Source organism: Saccharomyces paradoxus, chromosome XI (assembly GCF_002079055.1).
Source record: "Saccharomyces paradoxus chromosome XI, complete sequence".
Classification (NCBI taxonomy): Eukaryota; Fungi; Ascomycota; class Saccharomycetes; order Saccharomycetales; family Saccharomycetaceae; genus Saccharomyces; species Saccharomyces paradoxus.
Genome location: NC_047497.1, coordinates 188,258 through 207,715, shown reverse-complemented (window position 1 = coordinate 207,715; position 19,458 = coordinate 188,258). Strand labels below are relative to the sequence as shown.

General features: G+C 37.3%; 13 protein-coding genes across 13 annotated transcripts; 6 read left to right on the top strand and 7 right to left on the bottom strand.

Annotated features, from left to right (window-relative positions):
- Positions 1–261: 261 nt before the first annotated feature.
- Positions 262–1,653, top strand: RCI50 (Rci50p; the record flags this gene model as incomplete). Its single annotated transcript, XM_033911608.1, has 1 exon — positions 262–1,653. One exon carries the CDS (start codon positions 262–264, stop codon positions 1,651–1,653), a length of 1,392 nt encoding a protein of 463 aa, XP_033767499.1.
- Positions 1,654–1,898: 245 nt separating this feature from the next.
- Positions 1,899–4,217, top strand: OCT1 (metalloendopeptidase; the record flags this gene model as incomplete). The annotated part of the gene is made up of 1 exon (XM_033911607.1): positions 1,899–4,217. The coding sequence occupies one exon, from the start codon at positions 1,899–1,901 to the stop codon at positions 4,215–4,217; it is 2,319 nt and encodes a 772-aa protein (XP_033767498.1).
- A 483-nt stretch (positions 4,218–4,700) lies between these two features.
- Positions 4,701–6,881, top strand: APL2 (Apl2p; the record flags this gene model as incomplete). Its single annotated transcript, XM_033911606.1, has 1 exon — positions 4,701–6,881. The coding sequence occupies one exon, from the start codon at positions 4,701–4,703 to the stop codon at positions 6,879–6,881; it is 2,181 nt and encodes a 726-aa protein (XP_033767497.1).
- Positions 6,882–7,048: 167 nt separating this feature from the next.
- On the bottom strand, positions 7,049–7,384 carry CMC1 (Cmc1p; the record flags this gene model as incomplete). The annotated part of the gene is made up of 1 exon (XM_033911605.1): positions 7,049–7,384. The coding sequence occupies one exon, from the start codon at positions 7,382–7,384 to the stop codon at positions 7,049–7,051; it is 336 nt and encodes a 111-aa protein (XP_033767496.1).
- A 273-nt stretch (positions 7,385–7,657) lies between these two features.
- MRPL31 (mitochondrial 54S ribosomal protein mL60) lies at positions 7,658–8,053 on the top strand (the record flags this gene model as incomplete). The annotated part of the gene is made up of 1 exon (XM_033911604.1): positions 7,658–8,053. The coding sequence occupies one exon, from the start codon at positions 7,658–7,660 to the stop codon at positions 8,051–8,053; it is 396 nt and encodes a 131-aa protein (XP_033767495.1).
- Positions 8,054–8,325: 272 nt separating this feature from the next.
- On the top strand, positions 8,326–8,535 carry HSK3 (Hsk3p; the record flags this gene model as incomplete). The annotated part of the gene is made up of 1 exon (XM_033911603.1): positions 8,326–8,535. One exon carries the CDS (start codon positions 8,326–8,328, stop codon positions 8,533–8,535), a length of 210 nt encoding a protein of 69 aa, XP_033767494.1.
- Positions 8,536–8,817: 282 nt separating this feature from the next.
- On the bottom strand, positions 8,818–10,389 carry CTK1 (cyclin-dependent serine/threonine protein kinase CTK1; the record flags this gene model as incomplete). The annotated part of the gene is made up of 1 exon (XM_033911602.1): positions 8,818–10,389. The coding sequence occupies one exon, from the start codon at positions 10,387–10,389 to the stop codon at positions 8,818–8,820; it is 1,572 nt and encodes a 523-aa protein (XP_033767493.1).
- Positions 10,390–10,921: 532 nt separating this feature from the next.
- TGL1 (sterol esterase) lies at positions 10,922–12,568 on the bottom strand (the record flags this gene model as incomplete). The annotated part of the gene is made up of 1 exon (XM_033911601.1): positions 10,922–12,568. The coding sequence occupies one exon, from the start codon at positions 12,566–12,568 to the stop codon at positions 10,922–10,924; it is 1,647 nt and encodes a 548-aa protein (XP_033767492.1).
- Positions 12,569–13,075: 507 nt separating this feature from the next.
- On the bottom strand, positions 13,076–13,672 carry SDH3 (succinate dehydrogenase cytochrome b subunit SDH3; the record flags this gene model as incomplete). Its single annotated transcript, XM_033911600.1, has 1 exon — positions 13,076–13,672. The coding sequence occupies one exon, from the start codon at positions 13,670–13,672 to the stop codon at positions 13,076–13,078; it is 597 nt and encodes a 198-aa protein (XP_033767491.1).
- A 509-nt stretch (positions 13,673–14,181) lies between these two features.
- On the bottom strand, positions 14,182–14,841 carry MRP8 (Mrp8p; the record flags this gene model as incomplete). Its single annotated transcript, XM_033911599.1, has 1 exon — positions 14,182–14,841. One exon carries the CDS (start codon positions 14,839–14,841, stop codon positions 14,182–14,184), a length of 660 nt encoding a protein of 219 aa, XP_033767490.1.
- A 353-nt stretch (positions 14,842–15,194) lies between these two features.
- Positions 15,195–16,586, bottom strand: LTV1 (ribosome biogenesis protein LTV1; the record flags this gene model as incomplete). Its single annotated transcript, XM_033911598.1, has 1 exon — positions 15,195–16,586. One exon carries the CDS (start codon positions 16,584–16,586, stop codon positions 15,195–15,197), a length of 1,392 nt encoding a protein of 463 aa, XP_033767489.1.
- Positions 16,587–16,887: 301 nt separating this feature from the next.
- RPC25 (DNA-directed RNA polymerase III subunit RPC25) lies at positions 16,888–17,526 on the top strand (the record flags this gene model as incomplete). Its single annotated transcript, XM_033911597.1, has 1 exon — positions 16,888–17,526. The coding sequence occupies one exon, from the start codon at positions 16,888–16,890 to the stop codon at positions 17,524–17,526; it is 639 nt and encodes a 212-aa protein (XP_033767488.1).
- Positions 17,527–17,744: 218 nt separating this feature from the next.
- RPT1 (proteasome regulatory particle base subunit RPT1) lies at positions 17,745–19,148 on the bottom strand (the record flags this gene model as incomplete). Its single annotated transcript, XM_033911596.1, has 1 exon — positions 17,745–19,148. The coding sequence occupies one exon, from the start codon at positions 19,146–19,148 to the stop codon at positions 17,745–17,747; it is 1,404 nt and encodes a 467-aa protein (XP_033767487.1).
- Positions 19,149–19,458: the final 310 nt, after the last annotated feature.

Here is a 19,458-nt window from a genome sequence, read left to right as displayed (position 1 = left end):
AAGCTGTCATATAAATTAACTCTCTTATTCTTTACCTTGATGAGAAAACGGCAGAAGAGATTTGAAGGCGGTTTAATCGTCATAAAACAAATATTGAATAGTTTTTGGTTAGTACATACCAGAAAGCGGTATATGGTCTGTCAGCCGCACGAAAATTTCTAAATTGAACAAAATTCTTTAGGATATATAAAATGCACGAAATAACTATTAAAAAACAGAACTACAATGCTATTCTGATGAAGAAACTTATCCTGATTTGGCATGTGGAGATACCTGCATAAATCAGTCAAAAAAGAAGTGACCATGAGACGGCTTACTAACCCCAACCTAGTTACCAATCATCGGTCCAAATTCTATTCCACTTTAAAGGAGCAAAATTTCTGGAGAACACCATTCAAAAGAAGGAGCAATTTTCAGAAATGGGTATTATCGACAGGTATTATAAGTTTCATTACCTTCAATATATGGTGGGTTTATTGGCCACATCATACTTTTCCCAAACCCGTGGCTAAAATATTAAGGAAGGGGTTACATTCAGAAATTAAGAAAGAAGGTGCGAACTTCCAAAAAAGCCTTGAGTATTACCTCAAAGCTTTGGAAGAATGCAAAGCTGAAAACATGGACCCTCTTTCGGATGAATATACCGGTATTGAAATCAAAATTGGAGAAATGTATGAGAAATTGCATTCGTACAATGATGCCGCATCTTTATATGAAGGCATGCTCAAAAGGTTCTTCGATGAATTAAGCAAACCTACTGATAAGTCAAAGAAGAGAAAATCCATGTTGTTGAAAAGAGATCTCCAACTTTTGATAAGATTCATTGAAATAAATAAAGACTCTGAAGTGAACGCAACGTTACTGATAATGCACCTTTTATTAGCTCAACGAGAATTTTTGCAGAACTCGCCGGAAGTCAAAAATATTCTTTCTAAATCGGGACTCTTAAACGATCAACAACTTGACTGGAAGAATTTCAAAGGACTACCCTTTATTGGAAAATCCAAAGTGGACTATCAAAAGCATTTGAACTTCAAGAGCAAACAGGATATAAAGATAAAGGAACATGAAAGTGAACGATGTGTTTTCATGAAAGAACTCTTGACTGCAAGAGAGTTATATACCCGGTATTGTCTCACTCAGACCAACCTTCTTGGGGCCTTGAATAGCAAAATAACAACACTAGAATGGATGCTATTAACAGATAGTCCTCTTGATGAGGTCTTGCTTGCCCAGGCAGAGCTTGGGTCAATTTTTTACTTAAATTCAGAGAAGTTTGAAGGAAGTCTATACACTATCGACAATCAACCATACGAAAAATCTGAAAATTTAGAATCTATCCGATCCAAGTTACAAGAAAACCAGAATGCTTGCTTACAGTATTCGGCTGACTGCTATAGAAGCATTATCAGCTTTGCCGATGAAAATCAATATCCAAAGATTGCAACGGAAAGCGAAATGGATCAGAGAATCCTCAAGGCATTATCCCTTGCTTGCTACGGTGTCGGTGTGATAAATTTGCATAAGGGACGTTTGAAGGCGTCTAAGAAAGAACTTAAAAGGGCTATTCGAATTTCAGAGATGATACGTTTTAATGAGCTCATTAAGGAAGCTAAACGCGAACTTAAAAAGGCTGATGATATATCAATATAAACCATAAGCCTGTATATATATATATATATTCTTCCAAATTTTTATCGATATGTTAAATACCGAAAGACGTCGATTCTTTATTGGATATGGCGAGTTTTTACGTCACCGCCTCACAAGCAAGAGTGAAAAAAGTACATATATAGCGCCAAAATCAAAACAGATGGCGAATTCACTTTGGAAAAACTATATGTAAGGGAATAGATGTCAGATCACTGAGTGAAAAGTACCGGGAAATAACAACAGTAATGCTTCGCATGATAACATTGAAAGCTGGGTCCAATGCCTTCGTACCGTCGCTTTCCCGTCAAAATAAATTAATCAGATTCTTTGCCACAGCTGGAGCAGTCTCTAAGACCAATCCAAGAGGCATTAAGAAGATTTTCGACGACAATTCATATTGGAGGAATATCAATGGTCAAGATGCTAATAATAGCAAGATTTCACAGTATCTTTTTAAGAAAAATAAAACGGGACTTTTCAAGAACCCTTATTTGACTTCTCCAGATGGTTTACGTAAGTTCAGCCAGGTTTCTTTGAAGCAAGCACAAGAACTCCTCGAAAAAATGAGAAGTGACTTTAGCGAAAACGGTAAATTAAGCTATATCATGAACCTGGACAGATTAAGCGATACTCTCTGTCGAGTTATTGATTTGTGTGAGTTTATCAGGTCAACACATCCAGATGATGCATTTGTTAAGGCAGCCCAGGATTGCCATGAACAAATGTTTGAGTTCATGAATGTCTTGAATACTGACGTTTCGTTATGTAATATGCTAAAGTCGGTTTTAAACAACCCAGAAGTGTCGTCGAGGTTAAGTGAAGAAGAGCTTAAAGTTGGTAAAATCTTATTGGATGATTTTGAAAAGTCAGGAATCTATATGAACCCTGATGTCAGAGAAAAGTTTATCCAGTTATCCCAGGAAATTAGTTTAGTAGGTCAAGAATTCATCAACCACACAGATTATCCTGGTTCGAATTCCGTGAAAATACCATGTAAAGATCTGGATAATAGTAAGGTGAGTACATTTTTATTGAAGCAATTAAATAAAGATGTAAAAGGGCAAAATTATAAAGTACCTACATTTGGATATGCAGCTTACGCATTATTGAAAAGTTGCGAAAATGAAGTGGTGAGAAAAAAGTTATGGACCGCACTTCATAGTTGTTCTGACAAACAAGTCAAAAGATTGGGCCACTTAATCAAATTAAGGGCAATTTTGGCGAACTTAATGCACAAAAGAAGCTATGCAGAGTATCAACTGGAAGGTAAGATGGCAAAGAATCCGAAAGATGTTCAAGATTTTATTTTAACGTTAATGAATAATACTATGGAGAAGACGGCAAATGAATTGAGATTTATAGCTGAGCTCAAGGCCAAAGATCTTAAGAAGCCATTGATTACAAACACAGACGAAATATTGAAGCTTGTGAGACCATGGGATAGGGATTACTATACTGGCAAATATTTACAGCTTAATCCGTCAAATGCACCCAGTGCCAAAGAGATAAGCTATTATTTCACATTAGGAAATGTCATTCAGGGTTTGTCAGATTTATTTCAGCAAATATACGGTATTCGATTGGAACCAGCGATTACTGATGAGGGAGAAACGTGGTCGCCAGACGTGAGAAGATTGAATGTAATATCCGAAGAGGAGGGAATTATTGGTATAATTTATTGTGATTTATTTGAACGAAATGGCAAGACTTCAAATCCGGCACATTTCACAGTTTGTTGTTCTAGGCAAATATATCCTAGTGAAAATGATTTCTCAACTATCCAAGTCGGTGAGAATCCAGATGGCACCTACTTCCAATTACCTGTTATCTCCCTCGTATGTAATTTTTCTCCAATACCAATCGCTTCTAAAAAGAGCCTTTGTTTTTTGCAACTTAATGAAGTTGAAACGCTCTTCCATGAGATGGGACATGCAATGCACTCAATGTTAGGGAGAACTCACATGCAGAATGTAAGTGGTACAAGATGTGCTACTGATTTTGTGGAGTTGCCAAGTATCCTGATGGAGCACTTCGCCAAGGATATACGAATTTTGACAAGAATTGGCAAGCATTACGAGACTGGAGAAACCATTCAGGCAGATATGTTGCAGGGATTCATGAAAAGCACAAATTTTCTTCAAAATTGTGAAACATACTCCCAGGCAAAGATGGCTATGCTAGACCAATCATTTCACGATGAAAAAATTATTTCTGATATTGATAATTTTGATGTTGTTGAAAACTATCAAACACTAGAACGACGTTTAAAGGTCCTGGTCGACGACCAGAGTAATTGGTGCGGAAGGTTTGGCCATTTATTTGGGTACGGAGCAACATACTACAGCTACTTATTTGATAGGACAATAGCTTCTAAAATCTGGTACGCCTTGTTCGAAGATGATCCGTACAGTCGAAAAAATGGTGATAAATTTAAAAAGCATTTATTAAAATGGGGCGGGCTGAAAGATCCTTGGAAATGCATCGCTGATGTTCTAGAATGCCCCATGCTAGAAGGAGGTGGCAGCGATGCCATGGAATTTATTGCACAGTCTCACAAATCTTAGGGTGGAAAGTTGGATTTTAATCGAAGTCATTATTGGCGGACGATATTTATTGATGGCTAAAGTATTCTTTTACTGAAATTTCACTGGAAAAAAAAATTGCATAATCTTATAAATACTAAGACCTAATATAAAAAAAAGGTCTGGAAACCATTGATCATATGTCTAACAAACATGCATATGCTAAATAATGCTTTGTAAAAAAGCATAATCTATTGTTATTCCTTTATATACTTAATGTATTATCGTCACATCTTCTGTTTCCGCGTACAGAATGATATTGCGAGTTTCAAAGCTTGCAGTAAAATCAAAAAGAGCTCTTTCCAATGAAGAATGCTTACGATGTAAAGGACACTTTCCTAATTATCAAGCATATTCTGTTGCAGTTTTATTGTCGTGATAGGCAGATTACCTAGGTACGAAGTCACCTCCTACTGCCTGCTTTTTTTCTCAACTTCTTACTCCACTTAGAAAACAGTTCCAAATATGCCACCACTGGATAAGAGAATTAAGAAGTTTTTAAAGGACTCCATTAGAATTGCGCCCAAGATATCCGGTAAGGGCGAATTGAGTGAATTACGAACTGGTTTAGTTTCTCAATACCCACAGACCCGGAAAGATGCAATCAAGAAAACGATCCAGCAAATGACGTTGGGAAAAGATGTCTCTTCGCTTTTCCCAGATGTCTTAAAAAACATTGCCACGATTGATGTTGAGCAGAAAAAATTGGTTTATCTTTATGTGATGAATTATGCTGAAACACATCCCGAGTTATGTATTCTCGCCGTTAACACATTCATTACTGATGCACAAGATCCCAATCCCTTAATTCGTTGTATGGCAATCAGAACGATGTCAATGATAAGAGTTGACAAAATCCTCGAATACATTGAAACACCTCTTCGCCGTACCTTGCATGATGATAATGCGTATGTCAGAAAAACCGCCGTAATATGTGTGGCAAAACTTTTCCAATTAAATAAGGATTTATGTGTTGAGTTGGGTGTCGTTGAGGATTTGGTTAATGCCTTAGATGACTCAAATCCCCTCGTGATTGCAAACGCAACAGCAGCATTAATTGAAATTTACAATATGGATATGGATGCGGTTGATCTTTCAAGTTTGATTCAGTCGCACGTTTCGCAGTTCTTACTGGCTTTGAACGAATGTACGGAATGGGCGAGAATTATCATACTAGGAACTCTTTCCGAATATTCGGCAAAAGATTCTTTAGAGGCACAGGATATCATTGACCGAGTAACTGCACATTTGCAACACGTTAACCCAGCCGTTGTTCTGGCTACAATAAAGGTGATCGTAAGAAATTTGCCTCAAATCGAATATTCCTCGAACAGTCTGATAATGAAAAGATTATCATCTGCTCTTGTATCACTGATGTCTACTCCGCCTGAAATGCAATATGTTGCTTTGAAAAACATTAGAATCATATTAGAAAAGTACCCAGAGCTATTAACCAAAGAATTGAGGATATTTTATATCAAATTCAACGATCCACTTTACGTGAAATTGGAGAAGATAGATATTCTCGTGAGACTAGTCGATCCTTCCAACTTAAAACAATGTACTTTGTTGTTGACGGAACTGAAGGAATATGCAATGGAATATGAACCCGAGTTTGTTTCAAGGGCTATTCAAGCTTTGTCTCAATTAGGTATTAAATATGCACAAGAATCGTTTGTCGGTAAGGTCTTAGATATTCTTTTAGAATTGTTAGAAAGGCAAGATACAATAAAAGACGACTGCTGTATATCATTGTGTGATTTATTGAGACATTGCCCCGAAAATGATAAGATGGCCAAACAAGTTTGCGCAGTATTTAACACTTGGTCAAATCCTGAAGTGTTATTACAATCAGATATTGCAAAGTGTAACTATGTTTGGTTGTTAGGACAGCATCCAAACAATTTTTCCAATTTAGAGTCAAAAATTAATATCTTTGTAGAAAATTTTGTTCAAGAAGAAGCTTTGACACAGATGTCCTTGTTAATGACAGTAGTCAGATTACATACCACTTTAACGGGTAGTGTGCTACAAAGTGTCCTGGAACTAGCCACACAACAGACACATGAATTAGATGTCCGAGATATGGCTATGATGTATTGGAGATGTCTTTCAATGCCAAATAATGAAAGTTTGATTAGCAATCTATGTCAAAATAAACTCCCAATGATCTCCAATACACTGGAGAATTTCTCACCAGAAGTTCTGGAGAAACTACTAAAGGAGTTGGGTACTATAAGTTCTATTTACTTCAAACCTAACTCAAATAGGAAAAAAGGCAAAAAGTACGTCCAAAACATAGTTAAAGGAAAGCATATAGAGGAACTGGAAAGCATGGCGAAAAACGAAATATCCAGTAAGGCGAATGATGATGTGCTGTTAGATTTTGATGACAGAGATGATGTAACGAATACAAATACAGGAATGCTGAATGCTTCGACCACTCTGGGCGATTTGGATGATTTATTTGATTTCGGACCTTCTGAGGATGCCACACAAACAAATACAAATGGTACCAAGACTGTTCAAGGGTTGAAGGAGCTGAAACTAGGTGACAATTCAAATAATATACCTTCCAGTGGTAAAAACAATCTGGATGCTTCGGGCAGCAGTGTAGTCTCACAGGATCTGCTTGATTTATTTTGACTATAGAGGTCGGCTGTAGTGAACTTAAGTATTATACCGTACATATATACCTCTTACATCAACTTTTCCTTTTTTGTTGTTGGGCTTGTGTATATAATTTATGTACAAGAGTGGATATTTCAAATAATTTTTATAAGATTTAAATCAAAAGGCCTAATCAACGCGGCTTATTTTGTCGAGTTTTGCTTTTGACATAACTCTTCGAGCTTGTTGATCTTTTCTAAAATAATTTTGTCCCTTTCATCATCTAAATATTTCGCATCTGTTTGATAAAACAGGAGACACGATTTCATTTCATCCCGTTGCTTATCGCAAGTTGGAAAAACCTTCATTCCATTTGCCTTAGCACAGTCTGCCATCGCTTGTACGAAATTTGCACATTTCTCATAAGTTGCCGTCTTCAAGTTCTTACGAGCCTGTTGTTCTTCACGGGGACTTAGTACCCATATAGGTAGCCTAGAGCTATGTTTTGAAATCATCTGCGGGTCCTTATTTTGCTCCATCTTATCAAATATATGAATGTTGTTCCAGTGGTTGGGAGGTATCCGACTCTTGTGTTCTTTACTTCAATTTTTGGTTGAATCCTCCTTAACTGTCAAGGGTATAAATACAGGGCACTCCGTTTTCAACTTTATAGTCGGAGAAGTACAAGAGCATGCAAAAAGTCCAAGAGATCCCATATAGCAGCAGAACAAAGGGAAGCTGGAGAGAAAGAGAAATCGGTTCTTATAGTAAAGGACACCTATTCAGAAGGCTATTCAAGTTATAAGACTTCAATGTTTGGTCCATTTAAATTAACAAGCCCTGCCGCTGGTGGCTTACTATGGAAAATCCCATGGAGAATGTCTACACATCAAAAATGCCGTCAAAGAGAAAGATTAAGAAACGTTGACCAGGTAATAAAGCAATTAACATTAGGTCTCCACGTCCAGAGGTGTCAAGAAAAGGGTCTTACTTATCAAGAAGCCATGGAGAGCAAAAAAAAATATAAGCCAAGAAGTAAATCGTTGAGATTGCTAAACAAGCCATCCGTCTTTCCAAAGGAGAATCAAATGTCTTCTAAAGATAAATATTGGACTTTCGATAAGAAGGCCGTGGGTTATAGGAAGGGTATTCACAAAGTGCCCAAATGGACAAAGATTTCCATTAGAAAGACCCCAAAATTCTTTTGAATAGTACATAGAACATCTTTTTATCGATATAACAATTTCAATCTGTATATAGTCTAACCAGTGAACAACTTGTTTAAATATCCGTTTCTGAAAGTCTCATGGCGATAAGGTTTTGCCGTTTTGTATTGCTCATATTAATCCAGGCCTAGTGTAATTACCGTTATTTTTTTATTAAGGTGGGAAGGAAGATCAGCAACGTAAATGGCAAAATACAATATACCAAAACACTTGAACCTTAAAACAAAGAAGACGCAAGGAAGTATAATCAAATAATGAACGCTAACAAACAAAGACAGTATAACCAGCTTGCCCATGAACTTAGAGAGCTTCACACAAACTTGCAGGAAACAACAAAACAGTTAGATATTATGTCGAAGCAATGCAACGAAAACTTGGTTGACCAATTGGGAAAGGTACATGGAAGTTGGTTAATAGGTAGCTACATTTATTATATGGAGCAGATGCTTGGAAAGACACAGTAGGGCATAAGATGTAGGCAAGTTAGCAGTCGAATAATCCATGAAGTGTGAAATGGGATGGAGTCTGGTACGCCAGCAGACAGACAGTTTACATAAGAAGTTAACCAAGATGCGGATAGTATTGTGTACGAGTCAACGTACGTGATCCTTCAATCGGCGGGCCTCCAGACGTAAAAGAAGATATATGTATCATACGTCCGGCTACAATGTGATAAATAAGTTATTGATCTATTTTTTTGTGTCTACTTATTTTTTTGTCTACTTATTTTAATTGGCTATATGTCCTTATTTATCATCGTCATCATTAGTATTATTATTACTGTTATTGCCTTTGTTCCCGGTGCTGGTGGAGATGTTAGAACGTTTCTGTTTTCTTGCAAGTTTGACTTCGTATTCGTGGCAACTTACCAATCCATCAAGAATTAAAGGTTCAGGCCTAGGTTCTTCTTTGAAATATTCGCTTTGTAAAGCTTCAGTTGCGGTGAACCTTTTCGCCTGGTTATAACATAACAAATTAGTCGCCAATTGTAGACATTTTGCAGATGGCAAAATGCTTTCAAATTTTTCAGAGAAAGTGTTAGTATATTTGGTAGTTTGTTGTGGCATAATCATAAAAAACCACGGCATATCATAAAGCGTTGGCCAGCTATTTATTGTAGGAGTCCCCATAACTTTGAAGATTGATTCTATTTGTTCTAATTCATTAGAGCCTTGGAAAATTGCAGTTTTGTTGAATAATTCCACTAGGAGGCAGCCACAACCCCACATATCAACTTCCGTTCCATATTTTGTAGTCCCCAACAATAGTTCTGGTGGTCTGTACCACAACGTAATGACGCGATTGGTGTAGTCGGCCCGGGCGTTCATTTTCCTTGCTAGCCCAAAATCTGTTATCTTTAGATTTCCCTGGTTATCGATTAAGATATTAGAACCTTTGACATCACGGTGTAAAATCTTATTATCATGCAGATATTCCATTCCTAACAGCAATTGTTTGAAGAGATGTTTGCATTGCGAATGAGAAATTTGAACTTCCTTATTTAATAGTAATCCACTCAAGTCATTGTCAGCGTACTCAAATATCATGTATACGGTTTTTTGAGATTCGACCATTATTTCCTTTATAGTAGAGACATTTGGATGATCAAAACTTTGTAATAATTTAATCTCTCGTATAGAGGTTATAGGAAAGCCTTCTCTCTCACCCTGTAATCTCAATTTTTTCAGTGCCACTAACTTCTCTGTAATTGTATTTTTTGCCTTGTAAACTTTACCATAGGTTCCCTCTCCCACCTGCATTATTCTTTGATAAATTGAAGTGCTCCTTTGCTGCCTTAGAACTGAAACTGGCACTTTCTTAGTCATCACGGACCGTATTTCCTGGCCTTTGTGGTTGTAGTATTTTGACGCATAGTTGCCATTTTTTATATCATTATTATTAGTGATGGATGAATTATTATATCTTGATGTCTCGACAGATTTAGGCCCCTTTGGTAAATGAGATAGGAATTCGGCTTTTGTTTCATCCCTTTTCATGCTTTTAGTCCTATTTTCATACGATGTGTTATTATTGTATCTTGAACCTTGATATCTGGAATTTGTTTGAAAAGATGCATCGTTATAGCGAGATAAGTTATTGTTACTACGACTTTTCGTAGCACCTGGTTGATCACTTGAATTTAGCCTATGAGACGAAATATTATCTGTAGTTGACTGATAACTACTACCAGTCCGTATTCTCTTTGGTGGCGGTGGCCTCGCTAGGGACTGAGGATGTGACGACCTCTTTCCGAGCAAGGGCCTCTTATTATTTCTACTATAACTCTTTGAATAAGTGTTGCCATTATTGTAGGACATTATCAATGAATAACTTATGCTGTATGGTCCTTCAGTTATTCTAGCGTAAAATATAATGTTAGAATTAGTTTTATTTACAAAATATGTTCTTGAAAAGTATTAATGGAACAAAAAAACTCCAAAAAAGCTAGTATGCACGGTGAATAAATACACTGATGAAGTTTTCTCTTTTTCCCTAAATGTATTTTATTATCTGAACTGTCCATTTTAACGTCTCATTGGCAATCAATATGCAAAGCTACCTTATTATGTAGAGGTTTTTCTCTTCCATCAGTGAAAAAAAAAATGGAAAAAATAAAGCTACACGTGACCTTTTTAACCCAAATAAGAACAACGCCAAAAGGAAGTCAATTACTTCACTCCCTTCCAGCGGGCACAAGAATGAGGTTAGCAATGAGTACTTATAACATCTATTTATTGTATATCAAACATACGTATACTATTTCTTTGGTGAATTAATTTTTAGATTAGCGCTGGTGTTATTGTCCTAGGCCAAAAAAAATACTTTAATAGGGTTTCTCTCGCATCCTTTTCATTCTTTATTTAAACCATCTAGGGCGGTAGCTGAAGAGTTAGCATCAAGTTGTCGTAAATCGTTGGATGATTCCAAATAAGCACTTAGTCGTCTTTGCTGCTCCTTGTGGATTTCATCTTCCGTATCATCTTGGTGGTCGTTTCCGTTGTCCTCGTCTATAGCACTAGTAGAGAACACTCGTCTCAAGAACCTGGCATTGTCACTATTAATGTTTTCGTTCACTTCATCAGCCTGTACAGACAACGGAGAACGATCTGCTGAATGAGTTTTATAGCTGAGACCATGCGTTGGGTGAGATGTCTTCCATGTCGTGCTTGGCAATTCCTCAACCAGACTTGCAGATGGTAGTAACTGGTTAGTCTTCAATGAAACATTTCCAGGGTTGAAAAATTCGATAAATCTTAAGACTTTAGCGATAACTAATGTATCAGCATCTTTACCCCAAATCAAGTCTAGATGTTCGTAATTATCGACCTTTACATCAAAAACGGAGTTGAAAGGTAAATTTTTTTTCATCACATCAATATCGACCAAAGAATCTATGCCACCATAAATTAAAAGAATGGGGATTTTTATATTTGTCCTAGTGGGAAAATTAGCAATTTGGTAAGGCCTAGTCAAAGAATTCAGCATATTATCAGACTCTTCAAACATTTGAAATTTTTGAGATCTTAATATTTGGAACCAATGAACGATAGATTTTACACTGGTGGTTGAATAAAGTTTTGCGTAAGAAGCAATTTTTTGTCTCGGTAGAATGTTAAAGGATTTCCAATTGAAGAGAATCTTGTTTGCAATATCGATACACAAATTGAAAAGTGTTGGATGTAAAGTTCTTTGCCAAATGACAGCGGAAGGTAATACAATTTTCCTACCGAAGAAAAGATACATAAAACCGGGCGATGATTTTGCCAAAGTATCAACAATTCTGTTGTGCAGGCCCCTTGGGGTCATAGCAGGGGCAATAGCTATAAAATGAGAAACTTTTCGATTCAGCTTTTCACTTAACGAAAATGCTGCAAACATTTGGGCAGAACCCTGGGAAAATCCAATGCAAATGACCCTGTCCACTTTTGTTATATCTAAGATGAACTCAATCGAGTTTGGAATATCAAAAAACGCAAATTCGTCAATAGAAAAATCCCAAAACTTGTTCGATTTTGGTGGTTTATTCAAGTGAGCAGTTGAGTATTTATTACCTCTATTATTACCCATCCAGACGTCGTAACCCAAATCATGCAACACAAACGGCAAGTTTTTATGTCTCTCAATATTACAACACCAAACATCAGAACACATTAAAAGACCGTGATGTAAGTAGACCACCTTATTATTAAACCTGTTTTTAGAAATTGGTGGGATTCTATGCAATGTCAAGATGTAATTATCTTCAGTTCTTACTAAATGATCTTCAACAGATATATCAAAAATTGCACACATTTCATGAATAGTTGGAGCTGCCCTTAACTTTTCTTCGATGGTATTGTCATCGGAGCACGTTGAGAAGTTTATCAGCCATTCGAAAAGGTTAATCATTGGTTGTGGTATAAGTTTAAGGACTGATGAGATAATGCTTTCGATGTACACTAAGACGACTATGATATAATCCGTTATTGATAATCTGCCTAAAAAGGGGAAGTACATTGTGCCAAAGGACCGTTTTTATCAGTATCAATTATAATAACGAGGTTTTCTACAGATTGTTTTCTTTCCTCTTACTTCTTAATCTCCCTGCACACCTGGTTATTGCTCGAAAATGGCTCTTCTTGTCTTCAGTTTATACAAGGGACAAATGAACGGCTTATATTTGCTTTTCTTTTTGTTCCAAGTAATCAATAATAACCTCGACTAGTATTCGGAAAATAATTACCTTGAGACCTGCGAAGTCACTTATCTTTGTTTCAATTTGGTTGTTTTTACTCTATCTTTTTCCTATCCTGCTCTTGTTCGTTCCTTTTATTTTCTCTATTGTTCTTTGCAGAAAAGAAATTCAAAAAATGTACCCCCAGTAAAAAATTGGTTTGTATTATTCGGAACCTGGACTATAAAGCTTAAAGAATAAATAAGTGCGGTATTGGGTCATATATAAGTATGTATATATAATTTGTTATTTTTACATATGTATAGAAACACGTACGTCGCTTTCAAGAATCATAAAGTTAATAAATAAGTACCGAGAACGGCGGTGAAGCCAATAAGTGCGTAACCAGTTTTGTAAACGCCCTTTAATGTCAATTCCTTAGCTGCATCCCAAATCAAGTGTCTAATGGCGCCACCATAGTGAATAGCAAATAGGTAAGCAAAGGAACCCTTGATGGACCATTCCGTGATTTTGGAAAACTTTTGATGGTACCAATTAGACACCTTGTCAGTAGTCAATCCAAGGCCTAATAAACCAGACACCCCAAAGAGTATAGTAAACAAATAGAAGCCTAGCCCCATGAGTACTAACGAGATACGGTGAAAAGATGACAGGTACCAGGTTAGTTGCGGCTGGTAAATGGTCAGATGTGGAGAAATAGGTCTCTTTGCTCTTTGTTTGTTTAATATCTGCTCTTCAGCAATTGCTGCTTTAGTGTTCATTTCAGTCGCAACATTCTTCAATGGTGAGGTAGAAAGGAAACTTGTTCTGGCTGTATTGAAAAGCAGCCTCCTCGAGGAGCTCAAAGTAGCTGCTCTTGAGAAGACAGAAGGTTTCAGTAGTAAAACCGACTTATTCAGTCCTAGCTTGACCATCATTGCAGACATCATTTATTATTCGTAGGCTTATGATTGGTAATTTTTGACTGTTTCTGAGACTTATATGCGGGGATCTGGATGGCGTAGTATCAATGAACATTTATATCAGTACCAAACTCTTAGAGCGGAAAAAGGAGCGGGCTGCCGCAGCCAATCAGAACGGACTTGGTCAAAAGGTAGATGATGCTTAAGAATAGAGGATGGTATACAACGTAGTAATATATAGAAGTCTGCTAGTATACAGAATTCGAACAAAAACGACAAATAAAAACATTTTTGAAGGAGAAAAACTTTCAATTTCTTTCTTGTTTTTTCATCGCTATAACATCCTTTCACTGCGATACGGCGGTAATATCATAAACATAGCCTTCATTTAAAGAACCCTGTTATAGTGTACTCTAAACTATGCATATATATATATATATATATATATATATATATATATATACATATATGAGAGAAAGATCTGAAATTCAAGTCCTCTTACTTCGTTCTTTTTCCATTTTTTTATTTTTTGCCTACCATATTTCGGTTCCTCTTCTAAGGGAGAGACCTAGATAACGTGCAACGTCATTAAATGCATCATCTAGCTCATCTTTGGAGAATTTTTCCAATTCCTTGGAGATCTCTTCGTCAGTGGTCTCGTTAATATGAAAGGCCTCCACCTTACCTTCTAGGAAGTTTTCGAAATCTTCCTGTTCCTTTAAAGTTGGTGGCAATCTTTCGTAGAATTTGGCGAGTCTTATCAGCTTCAAGTCTGAGATGTCTTTAAATTCCTTCAACGACTTAGGGAACACACCGTCTGAAATGGCGGGGATATCACCATCTGCATTAGGTAGCGGCGCTATAACGTCATCTTCCTCCTTTTTCAAAGAGTTGACAAGTCTTCTGATGGATCTTTCCTCGATGAAATTCAGCTCACCCTGTAGTTCCTTGACTAATTCCACCAGGTCTTCGTTTGTGGCGAAATCAGTGGCATCGAATTGGGTAGTGGACCCTGATTTCTTCGAGATGGATTTGGAAAATTTCGAGTCAAAATCGGACACGTCATGCTTTTGTTTAGCTAATTGCAACTCCAGGACACGTTCTCCAGTCTTCGAGATAATTAGACTTTGCTTCTTGACCAAATCTTGCAATTCAGAGACTTGCTTCTGCAGTAATTCAATTTCGTTAGACATTTTCTTCTTGCTATTAATATATATATATTTACTTTCCTCGTTAGATGTACAATATCTCTGGAATACGAAGATTAAGACAAGACAGTAAGTCCAATGGTTATAAATTTGAAGGACTTTCTAAAGTAACAAACACCGGTGTTCTTTATATCAAAACATTAACATTTTGAATAATAATAAATCGACCTCCTTCCTCCGCCCCCTTTCTCCGAAATCCACAAACAGCACCGCCGCGCTCGATATTTCTTACCCGGAATATTGCACATTTTTTGGCATGAATTGTTTGTTATTTGGCCAAGTATACATGTCTACATACTTCTTATATTGTAATTGCTTTCTCATCTTATGCTATTTCTCTAGAATTTTAAGCTGCTTAGTGTATTGGTGACTTTCTCAAGCTTCTTTTTTTCTTGCCTTTCACGATTCCTCCTCTGAGACAGTTTACCTTTACTAACTTCGTCTGCTGCTTCCTTCAGTCTTTCAATTTCTTCATCCTTTTTAGCCAGTTTACGGCCACCACTCTCTAGTTCGTAGTTGTCCAAGAAGTCATCAAGCATTGACTCGAAGTCAGATCTTTCTGCTGACATGTCAAACGGTTGATAATTCTGTTCTTCGTCCTCTTCTAGTTCTTCCTCGTAGTTTTCGTAACCGTTGATGATTTGATCGTACTGATCGTCCAGCACTGTCATCGTCTCTGTACGCGCAATGGCACTTGAACTCATAGAAAATCCGGACACATCAGACATGGCACCCTTCTTCTGACGGCTCCTTCTGTTCTTCTTCCCTGTCTTGCTTTTGGCTTGGATAGAGGGCAGCTCACCCAATATGTCCTCCTCTTCAGAGGGATTGACACTTTCTAAACCGGCATTAGAAAACTCATCATCCGAATTATACTTTTCTAGAGTAGATTTATCCTTTTGGAATCTTCGAACATCAGCTTGGTAATCAATATTTTCCAAGTCTTCCAGGTTTTCGATTTTATCAAATTGTGCCATCTCTTTCACGTAGTGTTCATCCTCGAAATTTTCTACATTATCGATGTCCCATTCATCAAATTCGTCCTCAAATTCGTCTTCATCCTTCGCCTCACCGCTTCCTAGTAGTTGTGCAAAAATATCATCTTCATTTTCTTCTTCTCCAAGGTCATCGCTCTGGATTTGTGCCTTTTTACTGATTTCTTCAACTACAACGTCATCATTAACAACATACGCTTCATCTTCTAACGCTTCCAGTACCTCCCTTAATGCGGGATTCATATCAGGTTTGAAACCTCTAATCTCATCGGTGGTATCTTGTTGGTGCAGTAAATATTCTGGCTTGGCCATGCCTCGTTGAAAAACAGGTAGTGCGTCATCCTTCTCAATCTCATCACGTCTATACTTAGGTTCGATGAATAAATCTTCAATATTTTTTTTTCCCACCCTCTGTTCTTTGCCCTTGGAGGCTATGAAGATGGAGTTCTCAGGGTCAAGGCCTATTGGCTTCAAATGTTGTGTATAATCATATTCAGAATCATCAAAATTAATACCATATAAGGCAGCTTCCCCAACGTGAGCTTTGTTCTCCTTTGGTTTTTTCAAACCCACATCTTGTTTTCGAAGATCCACCTCTGTAGAAGGCTTATTTGGATTGGAGACAGGAACCAAAACATGTGCAGATGCATCTGTATCATAAAATGAAGGATCGTCATGGGGTCTGTGCACCACCACATATCTTTGGGAGTTTTTTGAGCTAAATTTCTTCGACATGTTCTCGCTTTTTTATACGCCTATAGAGTCCTTGAATATCTGCACTGGGTTGCTCGTAGGATTCGGAAAGAACTCTGATTTGATGTCCATGGTATTACTATTCAGCCGATGCTCATCGCTTAAAATTTTTATATGACAAATTTTCAGTCGCGTTATACGGATGCGTTAATTTCATATTACAAATGAATATTCTAACCATATGTGGATATAGATGACAATAGTGCTCAATAGAAACAATAGGCAAAGTATAAAAAATTTCTGTGGCATTATCTAGACTAGAAAATTTGTTGAACAAGGAAATATGTTTATCCTCTCAAAAATTGCAGACTTGGTACGAATCCCGCCTGATCAATTCCATCGCGATACAATATCGGCAATCACTCATCAGTTAAATAATAAGTTCGCCAACAAGATTATTCCCAATGTCGGTCTTTGTATTACGATTTACGACCTATTAACCGTCGAAGAAGGCCAATTGAAGCCGGGCGATGGATCTTCCTATATTAACGTTACATTTCGAGCCATCGTCTTCAAACCGTTTTTAGGTGAAATAGTAACTGGTTGGATTTCTAAATGTACAGCAGAAGGTATAAAAGTTTCATTGTTAGGTATATTTGACGACATTTTTATTCCGCAGAATATGTTATTTGAAGGGTGCTATTATACGCCTGAAGAAAGTGCATGGATTTGGCCAATGGATGAAGAAACAAAACTATACTTCGATGTAAATGAAAAAATTAGATTTAGAATCGAAAGAGAAGTCTTTGTTGACGTGAAGCCTAAATCACCCAAAGAACGAGAATTGGAGGAAAGAGCTCAATTAGAGAAAGAGATTGAAGGGAAAAATGAAGAAACTCCTCAGAACGAAAAACCTCCAGCATATGCCCTACTAGGTAGTTGTCAAACAGATGGCATGGGACTTGTTAGTTGGTGGGAATGATAGATAAGGGCACCACTGATTTCAGTAAGACATTAATAGTAAAAGTAACAGTAATAATGATGATAATAATAAACGTGATATTTTTTTTTGCATTATATACACTTTTCTTCTTTATTTGATGGGATACTCTCGTATCCTTTGTATTTCCATAGTTGTACTTGTATTTGTTATTTTTTATTAATTCTTCTCATAATATATAATAAAAAAGTACATCGAGATCAATTGTATTGCATATAACGCGACGTGGAACTGAACTTCTTATACCCGCTAATAACTTTATCAACAGCCTTTAGAAAATCTTTTTCAGTGGCCACCTTTCTTCTTGCTCTAATGGCAAACATACCAGCTTCTGTGCAAACGGATCTTAATTCTGCACCAGTAGAGTTTGGACACAGCCTCGAGATAAGTTCCCATCTGATACCGCGTTCCACACTCATTGACTTAGAGTGGATACGGAAAATATTAGCGCGACCTTCTAAGTCAGGCAATGAAAACTCCACTTTACGGTCAATTCTACCCGGTCTCAATAGAGCAGGGTCTAAAGTGTTGGGCCTATTGGTGGCGAACATTACTTTAATGTTACCACGAGGATCAAACCCGTCTAACTGTGTAATTAATTCTAACATAGTTCTTTGAACCTCATTATCACCACCAGCACCATCATCAAAACGAGCACCACCAACAGCGTCGATTTCATCGAAGAATATGATGCAAGCTTTTTTGGTACGGGCCATTTCAAATAATTCTCTTACCATACGAGCACCTTCACCAACATATTTTTGCACTAGTTCAGACCCAATGACTCTAATGAAGGTTGCATCAGTTCTATTAGCCACAGCACGAGCACATAGTGTCTTACCAGTACCAGGTGGGCCATATAATAAGATACCCTTTGGTGGATCAATACCTAGAGTAGCAAATCTTTCTGGAGATAGTAAGGGCAATTCGACAACTTCTCTCAGTTTTTCGATTTGGTCTTTGCAGCCACCGACATCGCTATATGTAACGTCAGGCTTTTCTTCAACAGTCATCATGGTAACTGATGGGTCAATCCTTGGAGGCAATGGGAGTTCAATGTTATATTTCGATCTGTCAACACCCACACGCATACCTTCCTCTATATCTGTTGGAGAAACACGTTCACCTAATCCAACGACAAACTTGGCGATTTGTTTTAGGTTTATCACGTACTTGGCGTCTTCATCGTCTTCATCTGCATCAGCAGGCTGTTGATTGCTATTACTGTTGCTATTGCCGCTGTTAGTATTATCCGTCGTAGGATCATCATTTTCGCCGTTTCCCTTGATGATTTTCGTGCAACGAGCAACTTGTAAGGGGTGCTCTTCACCCAATCTCTGCCTGTCACCCATAATATCCCATAGATGGGAGGGTGCTAACCCTGTATCACTTTCTTTGACACCGGCTTTCTCTTTGATTCTTGCTTCAATGTCTTTTAAGTCATTCTCAGTTTTTTTCAATTTGGCTGCGTAAGGTGCAGCACCATATGATTTCAAGACTTGGATGTCACCTTCTGTTAAGGGTACGATCTTGTCATCATCAGGCTTTTTATCATCGTCTTCCAAAGGCGCCTTGTATTTTTCCCAGTCTTCTTTTGGTGGCATTCTATATAGTTTCTAACTTCCTTAATTTATTACTATGGCCCTAAAAAAATATCTCAATTAGTTTTCTTTGAATTCCCATCTCCTTTAAAAATGTGTACATATTAGTCCTTTGTATGGTAAACTGTATGCGAGTCTAGTTTTCACGGGTGGCAAAATTCGGTAACTCTACTCACTATACCTTATAAAAAAGTCCGGGTAAATCCAGCCGTACCAAGTGGGCCCGCAAGAATAGTGCACTTATACAAATCATGATTAAACAAGACATGCATGTTCTAGATGCATATAGATAACGTGTCATACATAAATAATT